At 34.1% G+C, this 25549-nt stretch overlaps 2 protein-coding genes across 8 annotated transcripts in view; one reads left to right on the top strand and one right to left on the bottom strand.

Annotated features, from left to right (window-relative positions):
- Positions 1 to 6849, bottom strand: part of LOC117606543 (uncharacterized) — a 38312-nt gene extending 31463 nt beyond the window's left edge. For 5 of the 7 annotated variants that reach the window (XM_076689575.1, XM_076689576.1, XM_034329102.2 and 2 more), the window contains exon 1: positions 6558 to 6849. In XM_076689575.1, the coding sequence (XP_076545690.1) occupies positions 6558 to 6631 (74 nt within the window). In that variant the 5' untranslated portion in view covers positions 6632 to 6849. Of the gene's footprint in view, positions 1 to 331; positions 502 to 2216; positions 2435 to 6557 lie in introns of those variants that run through there. The other 2 variants (XM_034329103.2, XM_034329106.2) reach the window with 2 other exon arrangements.
- Positions 1 to 25266, top strand: part of LOC117606556 (uncharacterized) — a 66443-nt gene extending 41177 nt beyond the window's left edge. The window contains exons 3-7 of the mRNA XM_034329124.2: positions 15190 to 15267; positions 15877 to 16058; positions 16481 to 16679; positions 17200 to 17306; positions 17875 to 25266. Coding sequence (XP_034185015.1) covers positions 15190 to 15267; positions 15877 to 16058; positions 16481 to 16679; positions 17200 to 17306; positions 17875 to 18000 — 692 coding nt within the window. The 3' untranslated portion in view covers positions 18001 to 25266. The remainder of the gene's footprint in view (positions 1 to 15189; positions 15268 to 15876; positions 16059 to 16480; positions 16680 to 17199; positions 17307 to 17874) is intronic.
- The last annotated feature ends 283 nt before the right edge of the window (positions 25267 to 25549 follow it).

Here is a 25549-nt window from a genome sequence, read left to right on the forward strand (position 1 = left end):
GCCGAGAAATTTGGGTTAAACGAGAGACGAAGTTTTCTCGTGGCCTAGACAAAGTTGCCACTGGGAACACGCTGCTGTTGGAAACTGGTATTTACTGATACCAAACTGTTCTCATCTATTGATTGTCCTATTGATTCGTACACGTTCACACGACACTCGAACATTCTCCTATTTCGTACCTAAAGGGGTATTTTTATTGAACTAGACCATCATAAGATGTCATACTCGACAATGTCCTAAATCACCCTTTCCGAATATTTTAATTTATTAAAAAATTCTCACACGGTTTTGCCCAGATCCTCAAAGGTGTTAAAACAATAGTTCTACTTACAATTCATCGGTTCAGCTGGTTCGCTAAAACCGCGCTCATTCGCGCGCACGTGACCCACGCTCGTTAGCCCAGTGAGTTTCGTTAATCACGATAAACGGCCAGTTGCATGGGCCATATCCTGTGGCCAATAATTGCGTTCCCCGGGCTACTGGTCGAAGAGGCGTACACCGAGACTGGTTCGACGGAACGTCAGAATTCACTCCCGTTACCGAACTTTCTACCGTTCCCAGCGGCACTGAACACTATCCCCTAAGCCGTAAGATAGCCCTGGCGTTTTAGCGGCAATCTAATTTGCTAGGATCGATGCGACGGCAGCCACGTTTGTGCCAGGGAAAAGGTCTAACCTTGCTGCCCTGCCTCGTTCAAATCATTTGGGAATGAAAGTCAACGAAAAGCGACCAGATTTTAGTTGATTCCCTATTAAAACGCGTGTTTCGATCGGGCGAAGGGAAACTTTTATCGTGACATGAAATTTGATTTTAGTTCAGCGATAATGGGGTGGAGTGTTACGTACCCCAATTATCATACTTAATTTATTTATGGAAAAAATAAATATCCGACTTCTCGAAACCCCTAACTATATAAAAAAAAAATAATGATTCATATTAATTATTATTTCAGAAAAACATTTCCTACTCTTTCATTGGAATAAAAGTCAACACTGTTATCTAACTACCAATTTATATTACAGAAATAAAACTCTGGAATAATCACATCATAGAATAAATTGCATAATTAAAATGAATCATGTGTAATTAAAAGGGGTCCAATCAATGTACTTGATAATATTTTTTAAAAAAACTATGTATCTTGATAACACCTGCATTCACGTTGAAATTGCACTTTTTGTTACGCAATGACACAGCATTTTTTTTAAACAAATCGATTATATTGAGAGGCTGAATGAAATAGCAGGCTCAGATATTTGAAACTAAATACATTATTCATGAGACACTTAAAATTTATTAGAGCCACCTGCTTTGCTCGAAGACTAAAACATTGCAAGCATACCAATCAATCATTTTATTCCTAATTGATTCTGTTTTAATTGATACCCTTAAAAGATCATTTAAAAAATTTATGATTCTTTTATTACAAATTTAATATCTTTTGTCATTCAGAATTTAAGCTATGAATATCTAGTATTTGTTATAAGAATCATGTTACAGGATTGTTAATTGAATTGTTTAATAATTTATTCAATTAAGAAAAACTATTTTAATGGAAAAGCTCACCTTGGAATAAGAAATTATCGAACGCATTCTTGTTGAAACATAAGATAACAATTATCGTTGCGTCGGAATGTTACTAATTACTTGATTCCAACAGAGCAATTTTCTTACGTTAATACGGCCAATTAGCATTCATCGTCGATTTTTTATAACAACCGATTTAACTTCCTACTTGTCAATAGATACTATATCGTAAATTTTTTAATTACTTCAGAACGTCAGATTGAATTTAATATACAGGGTGCTCTAATTAGTGCGACCATGAAAAAGTGTTTTCTTCGTGGTTCGCCATCCAAGAGTTAATCACTTACATAATTCAATGGGAAATTGGTTAAAAATATTTAAATAGAAAATTTTAATAGTATCTAATAATTTACAAATTAGAAACTTAAAAATTTTGTTATTTGACTTATAAATATTTGTGATATTCAATACGAAATTCATATGATCACTCGAAATTTTAATTTCTAAACTGTATTCTGTTGAAACGATTCATTCCGAGGCTTTGCTTCTGGAATGTAAACAGAAACATCGAACCACTTCTAGGAAATCATTTCGTATCATCAACATAACGTAACAAATTTCGAAAATACAACTTAATTTTCGAAAATATATATATAACTTAATAACAATTGAAAAATAAAATCACTCACATCAGAGAAAGAATGATTGTTAACTTCGATGCTTTCGATCACATCCGTAGATAAATCACAGTTTCGAAAAGCACTTTGTCACGGAAAATCCGGCGCGGGAAAATCTGGCGGGAAATGAAGAAGCACAGTCGCGACGAGCACGTGGCGAGCAACGAGATTGCAACTGTATCGCGATCGATCGTAGTCGAGGTGTCACTGGTTTGCCACTGGCAGACATCCTCGCGATTTATAAAGCCCCGCTCTCTGACTTCGCTTCGTGTCGTCCGGTTCGTTATTATTCCCCTGCCAACACTGATTCCCCCGCCATCTCTAACTACCGTTCCTCCCCTTCGCGTTACACGTTCGCGCGAGATTACCGCGAATCGCGAAATGCCTAATCCTTTTGACCCTGTGATATTTGAATAGCTAAATTTTTATTTCAAATTTTTTTAATTGGAATGAATTAGTTTCTGAATGAATATATTTGGCGAGATTTTCAAATTTTGAAAATTTTTATCTTCTTATCTTCTTTGTAAAAAAGAAAAATCTTTATATTGAAAATAATGTAACATTTTTCTTGATACATACTAGAATTCTTGAATTTTGGTTTTGATTTTTAATTACTTGCCCAAATTAAATTGATTTATACTGTGGACCACTGGTGGCATTAAAAATGTTAGAAGATACATTTTGAACAAAAATTCAAGCTATAAATTATCTGTAAAATATCTATTTCGTTTTTCTTGGTTGTACCATCTTCCAGGTTCAACGACGTGGAAGAGATGTCTGTTTATGAATGGTGGCTCGATTCGCATATCTAGATTGTTCCAGTGCAGACATTTGCACGTTACACTGGTTATCTGTTTGCCAACATAAAAGAGTTCGTTGCTGCTCGTCTGTTTCCTCCTATGCGTCATCTTGCGTGGGAAAGTTTGTTTAACAAATCTTCTGCTGCTGCTTGCTTATCTCAATGCAGTCAAACTAGGCGAAACTGGTATTCAACGCGAAATATCGCTGACATGCACCTACCTAAAATAGTGAACCACCTACCAATGATCATATTTCAGAAACTAATTTATTGAAGAATTTTTTTTAATATTTACGATTACTATTTTTTTGGTAATAACTATTTGAAAATGTACGAAAATTAATCTGCACCTATGTTAATAATTAAACCTACATAATCAACCAAAAATATGGAACTGTACCTTGAAATTTTGTAAACTTTCGGATGAAAAATAAATGGAAATAATTTAATTCTAAATCTACACAATTTAGATAAAAATATAGAATCGTGATTAACACTTTTTTTAAATTTTTGAATCAGCTAAAAATAAAATATTTCTAATTTCTTATTTTAAAAAATAAGATTTTTAAATTGATTTTTAAAAAATTGTTTTAATTTATTAAATTGTATCTAGGAAGGTGATAACAAAAATTTCATATAAAATAATGTTCCATTTGCCAATTTTACATGGAAGATTCTGCACTCAACGAAGTTGAAAGCATCGAATGCATATTTCCAGCATGATATTACAGCTGATAAGAATTAAGTTCAACGATCCGATATGTGACATTGACCAGACACCAACGAGTCCTTAAAACTTTATTGACCGAACACTGAGGGAATTTGTGAAAATTTTATTGGCCTAGATAGTAAGATAGTTGAAAATAGGACAAATGAAATTTAACAACTATAACCAGTAATAGTTTTCCTCTAATTTTATCAATTGCAAATATTACAGTTGCCATAAAAATAATAGTATGTTACCTAATATTTCTAAATAATGCAAGTTTTTTTAATTACTGTTTTTAATTTAAATATTTTCCCGTGCTTTTGTATATTTGGATAAGAAAAATAAATAAATAAATTAGAATTTAAAACAAGAGAATTTCTATGATTATTAATATTTTACTGCATAAATATTTAAATGAATATAAAGCTACTTGTCCAAATAATATGAAATTCCGATAATTTGAAAATGAGCAAATTTCCAATACGTTCAATTGATTTTTCATTTTTAACGTGTGCAAACTTATCGAACAATAAAACGTTTTGTTTCCCCTTCATGATAGCAATTCAACCAAAAAGCTTCTCGAACAATTTACATAACTCGGCTAAACACGTGCGCCAGCAGCAAGCTCGTTAATCAAACACTCAACTCGGATGGCAGTTTCTACGATTGTGCAGCTCGCGTGCATATAACCGTGCACTTTTCCTCTACTTCGTGATTCTCTATTGTATAAATTCAGCTCTATTCACGCTCATTACATCGCAGCAAGCGTACGATCGATTCCCTCAACCATATATATATTTTGGTTTCGAATATAGACTAAAGAATCAGCCAAGGATCCACCCCTCACAAGAATTATGAAATTTAATAAAAATAATTAAACTATATTAGGAAATAAAATTGCTTTGCTAAGATTCTAAAAATGAAAATTACTGCAAAATTGCAAATTTGAAAAATTACAAAATTATAAACTTATTTCACAGTTCATTATAATGTAACTCTTTAACCATCTAATGCAATTTTAATTATTTAAAAGGAACGAATCAATTATTCCATAGGCAATTATTTTCGGATAACAGTAGCAATTATTTTCATATAGTAGAAGCAAACACTCATCAAATGATCGAATACGCGTTTCTCAGTCATATGTGACATTATTAATAATTCATTCGTAACTGCAAATTGAAATGCGGTCGAACGATAATTGGATTAATCTCCTGGCACGAGTGAATCAGAAACGAAAAAAATCAGTAATTTTATAATCGAACATCATTCCATTGTCACACGGGAATTTCGTTTCTGGTTAATATTATATATTAGGTTATTGCAAATAATATGAACCATTTATTCATAAACTCTGTTGAAAATAATATTCAATAATTGATATATGTTTCAAAAAATAAATATTTAAATTCTGTAATAAAAAGAAATAAATTCATTAATTTTTATTAATTAATTATTTCTTTCTCTTGATGTTTATAGCATTTAAATTTTTCGGAATTTTCTTGAGTTTTTCCTGTGGAAAAATCCCATGTCATTTCTAAATACATAATTTTGTTGTAAATTAACATTTTATAGCTAAAAACTATATTACGTATCAAGCCTCGAACGGTGGACCATGGAAAAAGCCCGAATTTTAATTTAATTTCGTATTTCATATTATTTGCATTTTCTCAATTCTTTTGAAGGTTCAATATTTATTATAATAACCGAAAATTATGAATTTAATAAAAATTAATGGAACTTTACCGCGAAGCTACAATAAGAGTATGATAATTAATGAAAATAGGCATTTGATGACCTAGTTTACGTTTAAACGATATTCGTTGTGGCGTGACAGTGTCATTTACAATTCATGGTTGATTTAGCGTTTCTTAATTGACACGATTTTGCTTTAAATAGGAGTATTGGAATTTAATCACATAACGTTACAAGTTCCAAATTTCAAAGTTATATTACAGATTTCTGTTATCATAACCATGGATAATGTTTGGACTTTATAATAGACTGACCCTGGTATTTCCAACCATACTGGGTCAAGATGGACTACCAATATAAACAAAAAGAATGATGTGTTAAGGAGTTATAATAAACGTCGAAACTAATAATAATAACAAACTTTGTGTTACACTAGCAGAGTGTATGGTGAGAAGAGATTAGCAGTAACTGTTTATTTTATATACATAAGGAGGCCGAATATAGATTAATTCTTTGACGTCAAAGAACTAATTTGACATTAAGAAAATAATTTTATAAATCATTTCAATTTTTCACTTCAAATATTATTGTACTCAAGACTCAAGTAAAGCACATGTCCAGTCAGCCTTGACACAGTAGAACAAACAATTAAACCGTGTTTCTAAATACGATGACTCGCCATGAATACAGAAATTCCCAATTTTTATTATCATCCTTAATTTGTTTATCTTGAATTCATGCTTAGTCACACATCTACGACGGAGGTGTGTTTTATTTTTTTCATTAAAATCCAGGCGCCGTTACTTCACTATATGAGGTTGAATAGACCTCTTCCAAGGACTGTGATTAAATACCACTTTATTGTGACACGGTCCAATCATAAATTATTTATAAACCCCGTTCAATGCTCGTATCGTGGTCGTAAAAATTCCTTCTGATTAACGTACGTTTCGACGGACCGTTTGAACCGTGACATTCCGATCAATTTAATCAACTTTTCAACGATACGAATTTTTTAAAAATTCTTACACGTGTCATGCGATTGTTTTTAAATATTTATCAGTGACTTAAATTTTTATAGGAATCCATCGCCTTACATATTATTAAGTATTACTTAATTTGCCTAATTTACAATATTAATATCACTCACCATTGAAGAAAAGCTTCTGCAGGCATCTCTCCCTCCTCAGGCATCCCTAAGGAAAGCGGCAATGGGGGGCTCATACGTAGGGTCCCATATGTAGGTGTTCAGCTAGGGTGGGCATCCTTTGAGGAAGTGGTAGCTGGGATGATTCTGCACAACTTTTTCCCTTACCACAATTCTCCTTAAGGCTTAGGTTTTGAGTTATTAATGAAAAACACCGCCTAATTAGAGCGCCGATAGCGCGCATGCCCGATCGCGAGTATCGGCTACGAAAACCACGCTCGACCGCAACCGTGAACAAACTACTCGGCAGCGCGTCGAGCTCAGTTCATAGCCGACACTCGCGGCTGCGCATGCGCACTATGCGGCTGCGCATGCGCACTATGCGATGCGCATGCGCACTAATTGGGTGATGTTTTTCATTAATAACTCAAAAACTAAAACTTAAGGAGCATTTTGGTAAAGGAAAAAGTTGTTCAGAATCATCCCAGCTACCACCCCGTCAAAATATGCCGGCCTTATTCGGTGTATTTGCTGAAAATTTGTTAAAAATAAAAATATTTTAATAATAGAAAATCATTGTTTTTAGTACACTCTTAACTATTTTTATAAACTTAAATAAAATACCTTAACCTTTGAACCTTAATTAAAAATTACAATAAAGGGTGTACTATAATTGTTAATAAAAGAAACTAAATAGTGTATGAAATTATTTTTACTATTCCAAAAAAATTCCAAATATATGTTAAAAACGAAAAATTAAATGTAAAATATTATCGAAAGGGAATTAAAATGAAACGTGCATAATCATGTTCTTATTGTCCTTGACAGATAACGATATCTAATTTTCCTTAAAACATTATCATTTGTTATTAAAATGTTAACATACTTTTAATAAAAATGTATAAAATAAAATACATTTCTAAATGTCTAGAGGGTAGCAGTTAAAATCCTCTTTAGGGTGAATTTAATAAAAAAGTGAGAAACAGCTTGAAGTGACGCGGTCATTTGTCGACGGGTTTACAATTGCCGGATGAATATTTTTCTCTTAAGCGATAACAGGAAAATTCTCACAGCTACACGACACGTTTATGAGAATTTAGTTGTTGAACGGGAGTGTTGCCAGGGGTTTTTCAGTTAATACCCGTGTTCGACAATGGTTTAGACGCGAGGTCATCTAACGAAAACTCGTGGCAAGAACTGGATTCGTGGAATTTAATTAAGCTTCGCGCTTTTCTTTCCACTGCCAGCAAAATAGACGTGTATTGAACTCGCTTTTTCGACAAACGATCAACTTAAATTCGACTGAAACTCTAACACTGATGGAAAATTAAATTGTTGGAAAGAATTAATTAAAAAGTTAACTGTAAATTAATTTTCAAATTATTTATAGTAAAAAACAATTTTCCTATAAATTATTCAAAATAATATTTTGTGATCAAAGGTTGCAATTTGGCAAATTTATGATTTATTGGTATTAACCATATTGATGAAATATTTATATAGGCATTTTCTTCAAACTTTAAATTGATGTGCCTTAATCACCATTTCGTGTACTAAAACTAAAAGAAACTGTAATAATGGTCTCCATCGAAAAAAACCTTATACTTTTCAGGAAGTCGATTCTCGAGAGTAGTGCAAATCAATTTCATTAGTTTCACCTTGGTTGTTTTCAATGTACATTCACTCTGTTGCAAGTGATAGCAGGGAATGGTATTAAAGGTGCTTTTAAAAGTTTTCTTGGTGCAGCGCTCTTTAGTTGAGTACCAGTTGAAGAGTCCCTTTTCTGTCTTTGCAAGCTCTTCTCTATCGAATGAAACCACTTTTACAATACAGTATTTCTTTTTCATTTATATTTATTTTAACACGTTTCATTTAAATAATGAAATAATACTTGTAACAATTCCACAATTATTATAATCCCAATAAAATAATTCATAATACATCCTTCAATTAATAGCTACAAAATTCTTAAATATCATCATCGTCATGGGATAAATCGTCTTTCATAATTCGTGTCATAAAATGCAATTTCATGAATGAAATTTCCAAGAAATTATATTTTTTACTATAGCGTTTATAGTTCTACGAAATTCTTCAAAATGTGATATCATAGGGATATCCATTCCAAGAATTGGTCTCGGTTATAACAAGCCTTTTGTCATTAGCTCATTGAGATATATGAGTTGCATGTAACATAGAAGCAATCAATGTAAACAAGGGTTTTTACTATGCCGTCATCCTTCCATTAAAAGAAATGTTTAAATTACGATTTTAAGGTCATCAGAAATCCATCAGTTAACAGAAATAATTCCCTACTACAATAACCAATTTATAAATGACCATATATATACAAAATAATTAATCATTTATAATACTGCAAAATAAAAAGATACCATTTTGAGATCATCAGACCATAAAATAGGGACCATCTGGGTCAGACTGACCCAGCTCTTCCATTGGAGAAACAGAAAACGTAATTTCCAAAATTTGCTTTCGTTTATCAGGGAAAGTCACGAATTGTAACAGGATATATAGTCATCCATTTGACGTTTCGACCTCGGAAGATTCACATGTTCTCTAGGAAGGAAACAACCAATACAGTTTCCGTTCGCATCGCGAGAGTGATTGCCAGTTACGGCACTCGAGACATGCCGGATAATTGCGTTACTTGCCGGAACTTCTCGCGTTAACTTTCCTTTCAAAACCGCTACTCGCTAATACCTCTGATGGAAGATGTAAGTTGAAGTTCATCTTTCAACGGGTAGGAGGTAATTGATTATGATCCGTACACCTAACGAAGATAAGTGTACTAATACAGAAGAGGTTACTTTGCGAAAGACAGAATGAAGATGACAAAATGGCTATAGACTATGGTTGTCAGAAGCATAGGTGTAACTAGGTAAGGACCAGGATGAGAATTGTATGAAAATACAATAGCTATAAACTTCACCATTTTCGGCCCTCCTCGTTGAATACACTTTTCCTCGAGGAAGCTGTATGACAGCAATATTTATGAAAACGCTAATATTTTCGGAAATATGCGAAGCATAATTACGCGGCTGAAATTTATGGTCAACTCACGGAGCATAGCGAAATTACATCATCGCAAACTACCTAAAGGGAGAGTCCGCAGAAAATTCACGATGATGCTGGAATACGGCAACGTTTAATTGGATTGTAAATTCAGAAGCATAAATACCTGAGACATTATCTGTTATGGAATGCATTAACATACGCGGGTACTCTTGTTATGAAAAAGCCATGAAAAGTAGGATACCTACTAAATTTTATATAAATCTGAGAAAAATATTGTAAAATATAATACATGCAATTTCATTAATCCCAAACTAGTAAACATTCCCTAACTATGTAGTATAATAATTTATTCAAAAACTTGAAGCCTGATCATATCTTGTTTTCATATTCTCCCGTTATACAACCAACGAGTCTGCAACGTAGATTTTACACGGTCGACGAACTTGAAACGTTCCTCACGGTCGTAAATCACGGGTATTACGCGTTGTCGATTTTTCTTCTTCTAGCCTGAATCGCCATTAGCAAGATATTTGATACACGCCCACGAAGCTAACGGGGGATCGTTTTCATACCTCATTATGAAGCTATGATATAGCCCTCTACGGTTTCGAGGATAATCGGTGCGGAGGGTGTACAATAGCGAAGAAACGACACCAATAGACGTTCACACCTTGAAGACATCATAATGGAACATAGATAAGGGGTCCATTTTAAAAGTAATCAGCAGAGTGTGGAAGAATACCTTAGAATATCTTAAGTCCTTGTAGGAGGCTTAACCTGAATTTTCAATTTTATCTTAAACGCAGACATTATTGTTTAAATCACAATAAAAGATTCAGAAAATATTTATTTACAAGGTAATTATATTAACAGGATGCTTAGACTTAGGTATCTTCAAGGTAGACCTTTCACTGCACTCACAGCATATTCTTCATAACCAATGACATTTGATGACTATGATTAATCCAAATCATTAATGCCATCTTCATTCTTGCACTGGATACGAGAGTTTCAATATTCTCTTTCTATTCTAGTCTAAATGAAAGATTCACTAGTAGATGGAAATTCTCCCTCGGATGGCGGACCATGGAGAGAGACACGTGTGTAGGTGTACACACATGAAAAGAAGACCATCACCTTTGGTTCGCAGTCAGATAGAATCAACCTAGGAATTTTCAAGGCGAATGGGTCAATAGTCCTCAAGAAATTGGTTCGTCATTCGTGGACACGTAAAGCATCGTTTTACAATGAACAATGCAGTTCCCTCATGGTCACGAGCGGTGCACAGCACATTGTCTATTTTTATTATCAATGCTTGAATAGCGGGTTTTGCAAGTAACAGCGTGGCTCTTTGTCATCGATACAATTATCCAAAGGCGTGCGCCAGAAACAATGCGGCTCAGTTAGCCTCTTGCGATGCGGTTCAGAATAAAGCTTTGCGTCACTAGTTCGGTTCTTCTAGAAACCGATCGGGCCAGTGCGCGTCATCGTTCTCGAGCAACTTGCTTCTTCGAGTTTCTAAATCACTTACTTTTCTGCTCCGTTGCCACGAAACTCCCTCGAAACTTGAGCCATCTCGACCGACGTAAAAAATTTCCCAACTTCGTACACTTCTTCTAATTTCTTCATACATTATAGATACACCAAAATGATTTTTGAGTCGCTGATTCCGATCGTAGGCTACAGATTTGGATTCAATATCCAAATCTGATGCTAACAGCGACAACTTGCAGCTTTCAGCCGTAATAACGTAACGGACGCTACGCTTGAAATTCAACAATACAGGCAATGTGATATTCCACAATTGAAGGGACGTACTAATCTGTGTATAAACCTGTAGCCGAGGGTCAGACAATGGACCGGACTACGTGCCCAGATGGATGCCGGATGTAAACGCGGCCATAATCGTAATCCTGATGGTCCGCCGCGGTTTGCGCGGAATCATAATCCTTTTATCGAGCCATGCTTATTGAGATTATGTTTCCAGGCAATTAATGCGCCATCGGCAGTGAAAATTAATTAAAATTTAACGGAAAAATTGTGTCATGAAAATGGGGGATGGTGAAATAAATGGAAGACTAAATATGTTTTCTTTATTTTCCGTGAAAATTTTACATTCTATTGAGGATTCCTGAATCTCGGAGCAGCAGTTAAGGGTTGAAATGGCGTAGCAGCTCGCTGGAGGAATCATAAATTCTCCTCGGAGATAAAGAACAAACGTTTCCGCAGGTGTCGGAAGGTATATCGACGCGAAACAATCTCACGGGAAACGGTGTTCCATATCAAGTCGGACATTTTTCGGGCTGAAAGAGAAGCATCGAGCGTGGCACTGCGTTAGACGTCGCTCATTTATCGACTTCCTGCACGGTTCTGCCGTTTGCCAGCCACGTCTGATCCGTTTGGAACTTTCCTAACGATCGAGAAACTGTCGTTAAACGAGGCTTCTTCGATGATCGCAATCCGAAACCATCTTATTGTTACTCGCAGAGGATCGTTAATTCGTTTCATGGTTGACGAACGAAATTGATTGATCCTCCATTTTATCCTCTGGATAAGGGAATTCCCTGCCATTGAGACACTTCTGTTTATTTGCATTCAATTTGCCTGAAGTCTCGATGAGATGGTTCAGGGTAGGTTCGATTAATTCCTCTTCGAAGATTTCTTGAAAATTTTTCCTTTCCCCATAACGCCATTTTACCTAGGGAAGCCCACCCTGCCCGATACTGTACCGTACGTTACACTGAAAGTCACGAACGTCGCAAACGTGCTAAACCCAGTGTAATTTCCCGAATATTCGAAGCGTAACAGGCGGACCGCACTGGGAGGACTGGATCGTCAGTTTAGAATAGTCGGTTCCAGGCAAAGTTTCACAAATTTCCCAGTAACATAATGAAACGCTGCCGAATAATTCTCTCCGGAGACGAAACTAACAATACATTTACGTTTGGAACTGATACTCTTGTATTTGTTTCCATTGTTTTGCTTATGTTTGAAATTTGAAGGGGAAGAAAATAGAGCTTTTAAATGAATTTTTCGTTTTCGACAAAACCAAAAATTCGTCTGTTTTCACCACTGTGCTTTGAACGATAAAATCAACATACGATACACGCAATTGTACCCTTGTGAATGCTTCGAAAAACTGTGCGCCAGAATTCAGCAGCTATTGTGGGCCGCATTGTGCAGTGTGTGTGCAGCTTCGAAAATCAGTAAACTGCGCTTTTTATTGGAACCATCGAGGCGCGAGTCAAGTGCTTTGAACACGGTTACCGCCACATCGGGTCTCGCCATCCTGATCAAACATATCGACCGCAATTCTGCGGCTTTCATACGATTCGTGTAAGTGCCAGACCGAGCAACGGACGGATAGCTATGCACATCGCGTTCCGATTGCTTCGTCCTCGAAAACTAGCGATGGGATCAAACCAACGACCCATATCCCCCGTCCATAAATTCGTGGGACATTTATTCATTTCAGCTGTACGTTTATATTAATAATAATTAAGTACCTGCAATATTAATCATTCATTCCTATGGACCACTTAGTATGACTTCCTAGTCTTCAGTTTTGTCGTGCTTCAGTTTCCTCCTCTTGCATCCTAATTTGGTGTTGAGGAAGACTATGCCTAGCCATAATCCCCAAGTCCCATTTCTTCATGGTGATGATATTACAAAGTTTCTGAAATGATAAAATGAAACCATATTTTGGGCATAACGTTTTGGAAGCAGAGCTAAACTATGTTAAAATTACATATACGCGTGTGTAGTTGGTGTTTGCCTTGTATGATTATTCCTGAATACTCGAGAAATCAGGCACACTCATGGCTCCTTTGCCCCTGCCCTTTGAACTCGTATAAAGGAAGCTCTAATTACAGAACGATAAATTTAAATGTTCCGTTTACTTTGAACTTCTCAGCAGCGGAACAGCTGTCTGCGTTTGCGTTACACAAGGAGAAATGTTTAAACGACTGCGTTCGCTACCAGTATTCATTTTAAAATTCATTTACTGCACCCTATTGTACAGAGAGTTTCGTAGCACCGTTTACGTTTGAATTTCCCGCTACTTCTAAACAATATGGCGGAGGAACTTAACCTCTACGTGATTTAATTTTGTTTATATTATATCATTATTATAAGAAATTTAAACATTTTGATATAAAATTCTGAAAAATTTATTTTCATTCCTGTTTTGAAATATGTAAATAAAAAGTGAATTACTTGAACTGTAAATTTTAATAAAATGTAAAATAAATATAGATCAAAGAAAGTAAAGAAAACGAAATGTATCAGTGTAATTTCAGCGAAGGTTAATTATCGTTAGGTTCATTTTATCCGCAAATTATCTCGAAAGAACTTGCGGGCACATTTCCAGCAAGTAATCAAGATAAACGTGTTTCCTTTGCGAGCCGTGTAACAAGCAGCAAATGCGCTTGTTGCTTTTTGGCGTCCGGCCAAATGAAACAAACTGAAGTTTCATTCTTGCCATCAGCTTCTCTCGAACCACTTGCTGCTTCGGGATTCTTTTTATTTCTATAGGAAAGGGTTGATCCGAGTGATAAGACGCGAGTCTCTTATTCTAATAGGACTGTAAAAACCGAGATATGATTAAATTTGCATTTAACACAATCAACACTATGAATTTAATTAAAAAATAAAAAACAGTAGTATACTCATTAGTACCATTAAAATGATACTAAAAAAGCAGTGTATTACTCCATTATTGTACCATTCAATTTTTTTTCTGACTTTAATAAAATAGGATTTATACTCCAAGTTGAAAAATTGATAAAGATGGCACCCTATAAAATGAACAAATGCTCATTGGTTAGCAAGTAATGAATAATAATGAGTATAAAACAGATTCCATGAAACTTTTTTACGTCGATTCATCAAACTTTTGGAAAAAGTAAAACTTGTTCGAATAAAACTTCCAAACGAGAAAGTTTCGAATACGTGTCACCGTTATACGAGCGGATAAAAGTCATCTTGAAAGCTTCTGAAGCTCGGATTTACTCGCGCAATTTTAACGATGTAAGTGGCTACATAGATACACATTCTATAGCTTCTACTTTTTTTTTTCTGACAGTGTCGCCGTTTGCAATATTGCATCCGACGATGATACCTTTAAAGAGGAATCTTTCTCTCTTTATGAACGAGATTAAAAATATTTTCATCTCTTGCAACGTTAAACGTGAATTCATGTTACACGATAAAAAAGAAATTTCATTCTTTGATAACAAAGCTCAGGGGGGATTCCGTGAGATTTGTCGGGGATTTATTTTTAAATGTAACTGAATATCGCTGAAGTGCCTTTTTTTACAAGTGACAAGATAACATTCAAATGAAAAGGATTTATGGGAATCCCGTGTTCAAAGGTTAAAATATTCAAATTTTTAAAAATAATATATTATTTACATTGGTGAGAAAAATAATAAGATATTCTATTAAAATTTAAAAAATTTTTTAAATTTACTATCAATAAATCACTTTTATTTAAATCAAAAATTATTTTCATTATCCTCCCGTTAAAATTAATTATTGTGTAGTAAACAAATTACTAATTATTTTAATGTGATTATGATCATTCAATTGTTTGTTGCAGCGAGTACGAATCTCATGGGTAAATTTACACAAAGTGTTCGGAGGATCGTTCAAGATGTGAAAGACGAAGGAACTTCAAGTAAGCACACATTGAATTTTAATAATAAACATACTACAATTCCTTAATTTTCTAAGATCATGGAGAGTTATTCCAGGGTTCAAGGGATATTCCATCAAATGGAATCTTTTAATTCATTGATATATTCCAAATGCAAATTTTCGTTAGATATTGCTACTTTGAAATTTATCCCCTAAAGTGCTAACATAAAATTCGATTATCTAAAGCACCTAAATATTTGTAAGGGAGTAATATCGGAGAGGTGAGATCAAGATGCTCGTACCAACTGTAAGAAATAAGACGTTGGCTGAGTGCCAGCTGGTCGGTCGGTTAGCTCATGAATGAATTTGAAGGAGAAAATTTTACAGCGAGTTAGTTGCTATAGCTTCAGTTCAAATCATTATAAATTTATGCTTACTTTAAGCCGACAGCCTTTAATTTTCACACACATTTTTTATATATTCCCTAGTCTGCTGAAATGAAAATTTTCCACCATCTACCTTCCATTTTCTGAAGAAAGTTAGACAGGATATATTAAATAATGCATTGAAACCTAAAAGGATTGCACTAAACTATACTAATGATTTTGGTAGTGATTTATTATTATCACTGTGTTGTTTGTTAACATAGGTGGACAAACAAAGGAAGAAGTGATCGAAACAAACGAAAGATTAAGAATCGTAAGGATACGTCTGGACGGAAGTTATGAAATCGCCAAACGTGCACTTGTTGAGCTGATGTGTAAATACACTGACAGCAAACAAGTTCGCAACGTGTTTCAACGTTACAATCTTTTAAAACTTATGATAAAGGTAATTATAACCATTATTTACTAAATAGGAGATAGTAATATTGCTAAGACCTACTAGTGGAAGGTCCCATTAGTAGAAAACTCCCTCACCAATGGTAAGTCCCACCAGTGGAAAGCTTCATCCGCAGTGGTAGGTTCTACCAGTGGGATGCTTCACCTGGCAAGCCCCACCACTGAAAGCCTCCACCAGTGAAAGGTCCCACTAGTGAAAGGCCCCACCAGTGGAAGGCCCATAACAGTGGGAGGTCCCACTAGTGAAAGGCTCCACCAGTGGAAGGCCCATAACAGTGGGAGGTCCCACTAGTGGGCGGTTTCATAAGTGAAAGGACCCACCAGTGGGAGGTCCTATCAGTGATAGGGCCCACTAGAAGTAGATTACCTTATATTTTGCATAACAACATAATTTTGATTTTATTTTTCCAGGACGTGATTAAATTGGAGACTCAATACTGGACGTTGGTAGATATACCAAAGCAGGAGAAACAGGAGACGGTACCTGCCTTTGTCCTACGCGCGTGTTCCATCATGGAGAAGACACACAAGAGCGGGGAGGGCGTTAAAACCTCTGCCAGACTGGCAGAGGAGGCTGAGACGAAAAGGGAACGCATCGAGAGACTTGAAAGTGAGTTATATTCATTATTTATGAGCTAGAATTTATACCTTAGAAAATCATAAAAATGGTGTTATGAATTATCATAAAAATCTATAGAGTGTTTCACAATACAGATTCACCATACAAATATCATCAAAGATTAGATATTATTTCCATTTTTGAATAAAGGAATACTCTAAAAGCATAGAAGCTTTAAATGCATACTAAATGTTGAAAGTTCAAACAGAAGACGAACATATATTCGGTATACGTGAACGAATAGTCCTCTGGTAGCACAAATTGTGTAGGAAAGACACGAACCGATAACTGTCTTGTCGCTTGGAAACTTTCCAAGCATGAATAACGTATAACCTTCTATCATACGTGCTCAATAGAGGCAGGAAGGGATCAGTTATGGCATTATAGCAGCATTGTCATTCAATATTATTGTAGGATCTTCAAATTTACTCCCAAGTTGAAGAATAGTGGTTCAATGGAAAAGTAAAAATTCAACTAATAATATATTTTATGTTTGTTTTAATTCATACAGGTATGACGACAGCCCAAATTGAAGCAGAAAACACACAAATGACTAACGATCTGTATAGACTGCTGAAGAAATACACAGGACTAAGGAATCTGATTCGAGACTTAAAGGTATTTGTCAATAAGGACACTGTAGTACACTACTAAAGTCAGTTGAAAATAAAATCAAGACACTTGAAAACAAAATAAGTTCAATAATTCCATTGATGGAACCTCCCACTGGTGGGGCCTACTTAGTGAGTGGAGCCTTTCACTGATCCCCACCACTAAGGCCCCCTTAGTAGGTGGAGCCTTCCACTGGTGGGGCCTTCTTAGGGCCTGATGAGGCGTTCTACTGTGGGGCGTTCCACTCTAGGGCCTCCTACTGGTGGGGCATTCCACTAGTGAAGCCTTCAACTCATTCTTTTCTTAGGAAAAGCCGACCTTATGTTATCAGTATAATAATAATAATACTATTCAAAACATTTTCACCCTTTTCTTTTATTAACAACTCAATTACATTATATTTGAGCTGTCAATCACTTATAACTACCACGGCATTCAACGTGTTAGTCTAATAATAAACGCTAACTCGTGTTAGCGAAGTAAGTAATTTTGCCACATTATTCGAACCTTGTTACATTCAGTCACTTAACACCACTCACCATAATTAATAACGCTAATGCACCGTTTGCCACAGGAGGAGTACAACAGCTCAAAGGTGTATCCAATTTTCCCTCGTTACCCGATACTGAAGGACATGATCAAGGATATAATGCACAATCCAGACTACATGGAGGTTTGTCACGAGGTGGACCAAGCATAGCGGCCAGACCCCCTCCACCGTTCGCCACGCATGACCTTGTAAATTTTCTCAATTTGCAAAAGGTCTTTTGCGCGGTCGTTGGTGAAGGGGGTGGAAACGATGGGAAACGAACCCGAGCCAAGGTGTTCGTGGATTTTGTAAATTTATTTCACTGAAAAAAAAACCACATATCCACGTTAATCGTGCGCTGGTTGACGTCATTTGTCCTGTGTCGCCTGATTCGATTTAAACCAGCGCAAATTTACGAGAAACCATTTGTTGCCCGCCACTTCTAACTCTGTTCGTTGATCAATGAACGCATTCAGAGAATGAAATTTGATATCGAGGAAAGATAAGAGGAAGAGAGAGAATTTTATTGGAAAATTATAATTAAGGCTCTTTTAGAAAGATCATTTAGAAACCCTTCGGATGTTGGAATTGAACTGGTGGTACAGTCGGTGAGATATCTGCTACTTGATGACTATATTCCAAACTTATTTACCGGAGGAAGCAAACGTGAAATAATTTGAAACTTAAATTGAAAAGTTTACAAGTTTGACGAACTTGTTAGGAATACCAGTTCAAAACCTGTTTCGAAATAAATTTATGGAAACCACCATTGCATGATTCAGGAAGCTAACCTAACTCCAATAATAAAATACATAATATTTATAGAAGATTCGCTACTTAACTATATTAATTTTTGCAACAAATTCTGTTTTTTTTTGATTTTTGTAAAATTAATCCAAAAATTGAAATACGTACGAAAATTTCTTATGGCATAAAGAATTTTTTTTTTTTTTTTTTTAATTAATGAACAGGTATTAATAACACCAAGTGGCAGATGTAAAAACAATTCCAACATAATAGAAGTCGTTAGTTTCTGATTTCGATCGGAATAGCCGCTTGCACGTTGAAACACAAAATACAAAATACACCATGACGTTCCATGGGAACGCTGCATAAGGTGTAGAATTTTTATTAATCCAGCTGAAATCGCTCGTTACAGAGAGAAAGCTGAGAAAATGTTAGATTTGTAAGATGTGTCCGCATGTATGCGTGTGTGTATGTACGTGTGGATTAACAAGAGGATTAAATGTGAAAATAAAAAAAAAAACGTAATAATCTGCTTCCTGCTAATGAGCATGTGAATTTATAACGTTTCATCGAAGGAGACCTCTCTTTACCTACGAACAGGACAAACAGGAGCAATCTAGGACATTGAAGTTTTTATTCGACACTGGAGACAACACTTTTTACGAATCTAAGGAATTTGTGCTTCGACCATGGTGCAGACTATTAAATATAAAATTGTTAACTTATTAATAATCGATGTCGTAAATATTGTACAGTATGGAGCATTGTATTTTTTTCTAAATTAATCTTGGTATTAATATTCCCAAAATTAGGATTTTGAAACTTATGTTTTCATTCAGTTATTCATATTTTATTTTAATTTTAAGTATTTTCATATCTAGGGAAGTTTATTCCTAATGTGTGGTAACTTTTGAGTATTATGGCGAGTGGTGGCGCTTCCTTCGCCTACATCGCTATTTCCCTAGGGACGACTATGCTCGGTACTGTACATCAAACTGATATTAAAGCAGTAATTAATGTCACTACCCTTTTTATTTATAATTTCTACTATTTTTCTCTCAAATGAAGCTATGAAAATTCGAAATAATTTTTTACATAGAATATTCCGTATTATTAATAATTATTCAACAATAAATTTAATTCTGGTATGGTTCTAGATGCTTCCTCTTTTTAACTAACAGAAATAGAAGATAATAGACATAACATTGATAGCACTATCAATATTTTTTTCTCAATGATTTTAATTATGTCATGATATTAAGAGAGTTAAACTCGATATAAGCTAAATTATTGAAGCAGTTGAGGATTAAAAAAGAATAATAATAATTCTCTCTGACATAGGAAGCAGCACACTGATAATATCAGAAACGAGCTTCTTTTATGTCTGTCAGAAGACTTTCCAGTACATATACATTCAGCTTATCCACGTGTTAAAATAATATTATCTACTTTGTATGTTAAAATAATGATAGCCACAAATCGCATATAACATTGCTGCGTATTGAAATGAAAAAAAAAAAAAAATGAAATGCAAAGTATATGAGCGTTACTTTGATACACAAAACATATCGTCATTGTCGTATTTGTATACATAATATAAATGTAAAAACATCAACATAAACAAATACACGTGCATACGTACATATTTACTTACATGACTGAATCATCATTTACTTTGTTCAAGTATGATATTTTGTAAATAATTGAAAAATTGCATAAACGTTCAGATTAAACATATAGGTACGTATGCTAGATACATCACATTTTTTATTAACATGTTACAAGGCATGATTATTTTGAAATTAATAATGAAGCACGTTCGCTGATTATTCATATCGAATAATTCGTGCTAATTGAGGTAATTTTATAATTCGGTCAGATAATTGAATTGTTACAAGAATTTCCGAGCTCATCAATAATTGTTTTACGTTTTGAATATTATGGCCCTCTGTTAGAGGCTGTGGGAGGTGGTAAATAAATATGTGGTGTGTAGGAGTAAATTACGGATTAATTAATTATGCTTGACTGATAAAATAAAACAAATTTACGTAACTGAAATTGGCAAATTGGCAAAATATGAAACGAAAGAATAAAAAATAATATTCGATATGATTAGAAATTCCAGCAAACGTGCTATTTAATCACCTGCGACATCAACGTAATTTTCATTGAAAATACACTCTTTGCATTTGATCTGAAGAGTGCAAATTACAGTGGAGAAAAGATTTCTAAAAGTGTCTCACATAGGCTAACGTTTGATACACGTAGCGAACGATCAATTGTTCGTATAGCATTTCAAAAACCAAGTATTTTCTCGCGGGGAATACATATTTATTTTACTACACACGCTATTGTGATATTGATTTTTCATTTCAGTCGAAAACACTGAACAGCCTTTGAGAATCTATCGCGCGTTCTATCGTTTAAGAACTAGTGGTAAATAATACATAAGTAATGTGTAAGAAAAAAAAAAAAAAAAATATGGCTGACAGCTCGAAATCAAAATGCAACATATAATGCGCGACCCACATTGAAACGACCACCAGATGATCCACTGTTAATTACAGTGAATCCTTTTCAATGTGCGACGATGCCTAGTGACCCACGCTCTGTTCCCATGTATGTATCAAACAAGACACAAATCAAAACACAGATGCACTTAATAGAACCTCACTGACATGCAGTCCACAAAAATGCTGGGTACAGGCATGTACAACAAGCTAAAAGTAATAAGTTAAGTTATCGAACCGGGTATTGTAAAATGACTTGGAAAACATCCCTTATGGATTTTGCAAATAGAAAAGCATTATTTTTGCAAGTATTATTATTATATATAAGTCTTATTATATATACTTTCCTTGATGATATTGGAATTTTTGAATTTTGATTTTGATGGAATGCATTTATGGAGAGGATGAGAACTAGTCACATCAAAATAAAAAATGTTTACATTTAAAAATCAAATAAATATTTTTCGACAAGTATTCATTTCTATCTGATTAAAAATGAAAAAGAACGAATGCATGATTATAATAGAATATTTTTCTGTCTGCATCCAGCAAATCAAACATGAAAACACATACTGACTGTTTAGAATAGCGCTTTCGTCGTAGACATTTGTATCTAACTCTATAAAGTGTGCATGTAAGGTAAAGGTACAATATTTAAATAAATACGACACAAATGACTACACTACAGCTTAACAATTGTTTATTTTCTGAATGGATCAAATTCGTCTAAATCAAACGCTTTAAAATCAAAATGTGTTACAAAACATTCAATGATCAAAATTCTGTCAAAAAATCGCGGTATTTGTAAAACATTTATACGTTCATACAAAGACCAAAATCAATTTCAAAAATTATTCATTTTTGTTCCAAGATTGACTGGTCAAATTCTATTTACAATAACTGTATAAACAAATATATCGAAACGACAGTTGATATTTTTTATGCAAACAAATCCCTTCTTAGACCAATTATCGTGTAATGTAAGGAAAAAAAAAATTTGAAGTTAAGTAGCGTAAAAAAAAAAAAGCAACACGTACATTTGTGTAGAAAAAAAAAAAAGAGTACGGTTCTACTCGATGCAATGTCTTGGAATTAATGAATATAGCAAGTGTGCTCGCCTTTTCGATGAAACTAGGAGGGTGCCAAATAGATTTTGAAAGTTTATACGTGTGTGTACATGTGTGTGAATAATATCGTCACGCAGACGCATACATCTGCGAATGTTTCTGTAAAATTTTTATATAGAGTGTCGTATGTTATACTATTAATATAGTATCTGTTTCGCTGGAATGATCGCCAATTGTTAAATGTACAGTTGCGTGCAACTGTCGTATCCAACCTAATACAACATGCACACCATAGTGCTAGCCAAACGAATTTTATCACATTTTGTGCTGCTTCTTCTGAACCCGTAAACAAAAATTTGATAACACAATATGAACATACATTTACAATGTCAATTAAAAGAATTCAAACACACTGATCAACTTCCTTTTCCTTTCATAATAATTTTAATTTATAATTGACAGTATATTCACGCAACTAACATTGTTTAAATCGAAATTGGTGATCACTCTAGACAAATAAAAAATTTATCGTCTAAGCATAATTACAATGAACGTATACAGATGTCCGATACGAGAGATCTACCTAATGTGTTTAAAGAGTATATAGATGAAATAACCGTGTTAATGTTTTTTCTAGAAATAACTGAATGGTGCTTTGGTTTCTCATGAAATGTCATTTAAAGAAGATTCTTAAAATCATTAACAGTATAGAAGAAAAAAGGCACTTTTGTATTTATTCTACTTTCATGAACTCCCTTTGAGGCATATATGAAAAAAAAAAAAAGATTAATTGATTTAAAAATTTTGTAAATGTTTTTTATTTGTATTTTATCATGAATTTATACTGAAAAAAAAAATCGGCACAGTGAAGTGATATCGAAGATCAATTATGAAATCAAAGGACCATTATGCATAAATATACAATAATCGGTCGGCAAAGAAAAGAAAAGGTAAAAAAATATTTACAGCTTTCGTATCGCGATCTTAATAACTGTGTTTACGAATCCACCAATGAAAATTCGACCAATCTATGTGTCTATAACTAATGATTGTACGCATGTCTCGTCTACATACGTGTCTAAACGACCTTCTTCTAAATCATTAATCGCTTTATACATATGATAAGCTTTGGATGCATATTGATAAGTTATATAGACGTAAATTTTTATGAAAAAAAAAAAAAAAGTATATTTTGACAGAAACTTCGTGAGGAAGTTTGTGAAAAGACCTTTCAAAGAGACTGTTCGAATTGCAAAGAATATCCACAGTTATTTCATTGAAGTACCCTTTGCGATATTACCAGGTCATCACCATGCTTGTTATCAAAATAAAATTTGTAAATTTATTAACTAATTGACTGTATGAGAGTCTAGTAAAAACTGTCCAAATATTAGCGCAGCTAGCTTTACGTACTTCACTGTACAACGTGTGGTTTAATAAGCGAAGATATTCTTCAAATACATAATTAATCACCATATTGGACGAAAAAAAAGAATGCATTATGCAGAAGTATCTTCCATGACTCATATCATGTAATTTCTAATCAATAAATATTAGAGAAACAATGTATGAGTCAGTTATAGAGAATACAAAAAAATGTACACTCTGAAAATTACAAATTTGCCATAACAAAAAAAATCGAAAATTCCTTTACCATTTTGTAATCTGACGCTCGGACGCCACGTTTAAACCAATCAGGTGACGCGCAATCAAAATGGCGCTCAGTCACACGATCAGCTGACTACTTTGAAATCAAAATTAAACGCCAAAATTTATACCTTAAAAATGATAAAGAATTTTTTAATTTTTATTGATATGGAGGATTTACAATTTACACAGTGCACAATTTTTTTGATAACCTTATAGTTTATTAAATACACACGTTTCAACATCAACAAAAGAATTTGAAATGAATGAAGTGTATAGTAACTGTTCAGCATTTGCTTATGAGACTTGAATTGTTGGTACCCTTAATCTCTAGTCCGTATAGAATTTCTAATACCCATGTAATCTATTTGTGGTAACAGATATACTGTTGTGATGTTTGTATGTTCGTTACGGTAGAGCCGTGAGGTCGGATTTGTTTAGGGATGCATAACGTAGAACTATATTATAACCATGTATGATATTGCTAACGTTTTTATTCTTCTCAATCAATAATTTACTTTTATTAAAATAACGTTTAAAGGTGATATGTGAAGATAAAAACCGGCTGTACAAATTACGTTTAGACGACGATGAGAGTTGTTTTGTATTTTCAAACTGAACGTGTTTAATACAAATTGTATAAATTTCACTTCGTCAACTGTTTCGTATCCATTGAACGTTTGATTAATGTTTTTAATATTTTAAATAACTGTTTCATTAACACATTCACTACCAACCCTGACATGCCTTTAAAACTCATCATATTATCTTATATCATTTAAAAAAAATGAAGTCTATCTATAATTATATCATCTATGACATAGCCCATGGCGGGAAATCTGAAATTGCGCGCCAATAGTGAACGTGTTAAAGAAACTGAATCTTCCACAATTTTGAAATCAAGTTGCAAAATTGTAAGTTTATTTTAAAACACTTTAATGATGGCGAGTGCATTAAAATTCCGTGAGAAAAAAAAAGAAATAATAGAGCATAGATGACGAGTCGCGTATTGTCGATGTAAGTAAAAAAAAAAAATAGTTTGTAATTTGTGTTACTAGTTATGAAATGAACATGCCGTATGTTAGTAAGCAAGGAAACTGTGTGTGTTTATAATCGCGTTCCTTAAACAGACTGGCCCTCATAGTTTACAGAAAAATAACGCGTTGATGTATGAACTGGTGTTCAATAGTAACTAATTAGCCATTAGATATGCTAGATTAGCGAAACGTAACATATGCTAGATGTCATAGTGTCGTATTAGTATTTACACCCTTCCATTAACGCATTCTGTATTTTCTGGTAGAACATAGATAGTAGTTACGTGTACATGCGCTAGAATAGTTGTAAAAGTTATACCTTGTGTCCACTGATTTGAACAGTACCTTATGCTGCGGTGTATATTCAATGTACGATTTTCATTTCGTCTAATACACCTTTGTTACAGCTAACGAGACTTAGTTGTTTATTGGTCGTTAAGCTTTGTTAATAAAATATAATAAAATTTTGAATGAGCCTCGACTTGATTTTATTGAACCAATCCCAAAATCAATTTTAAAAACTTGTAATGCAGTTAGAGTACCTAGGTAGAGGCCAGGGTAGACCTGCCCCCATAAAAAATGTGAATTAACTCCCCCACCATTCTATAATTTTAGACGAACATTTAAAAAAATTAGAAACAGATTTTATAGCGTCTTTTATAGACATAGAATGCAAATCTAATTTGTATTTACGGAATATTAATAGGCGGCA

Source organism: Osmia lignaria, chromosome 8 (genome assembly GCF_051020975.1).
Source record: "Osmia lignaria lignaria isolate PbOS001 chromosome 8, iyOsmLign1, whole genome shotgun sequence".
NCBI lineage: Eukaryota > Metazoa > Arthropoda > Insecta > Hymenoptera > Megachilidae > Osmia > Osmia lignaria.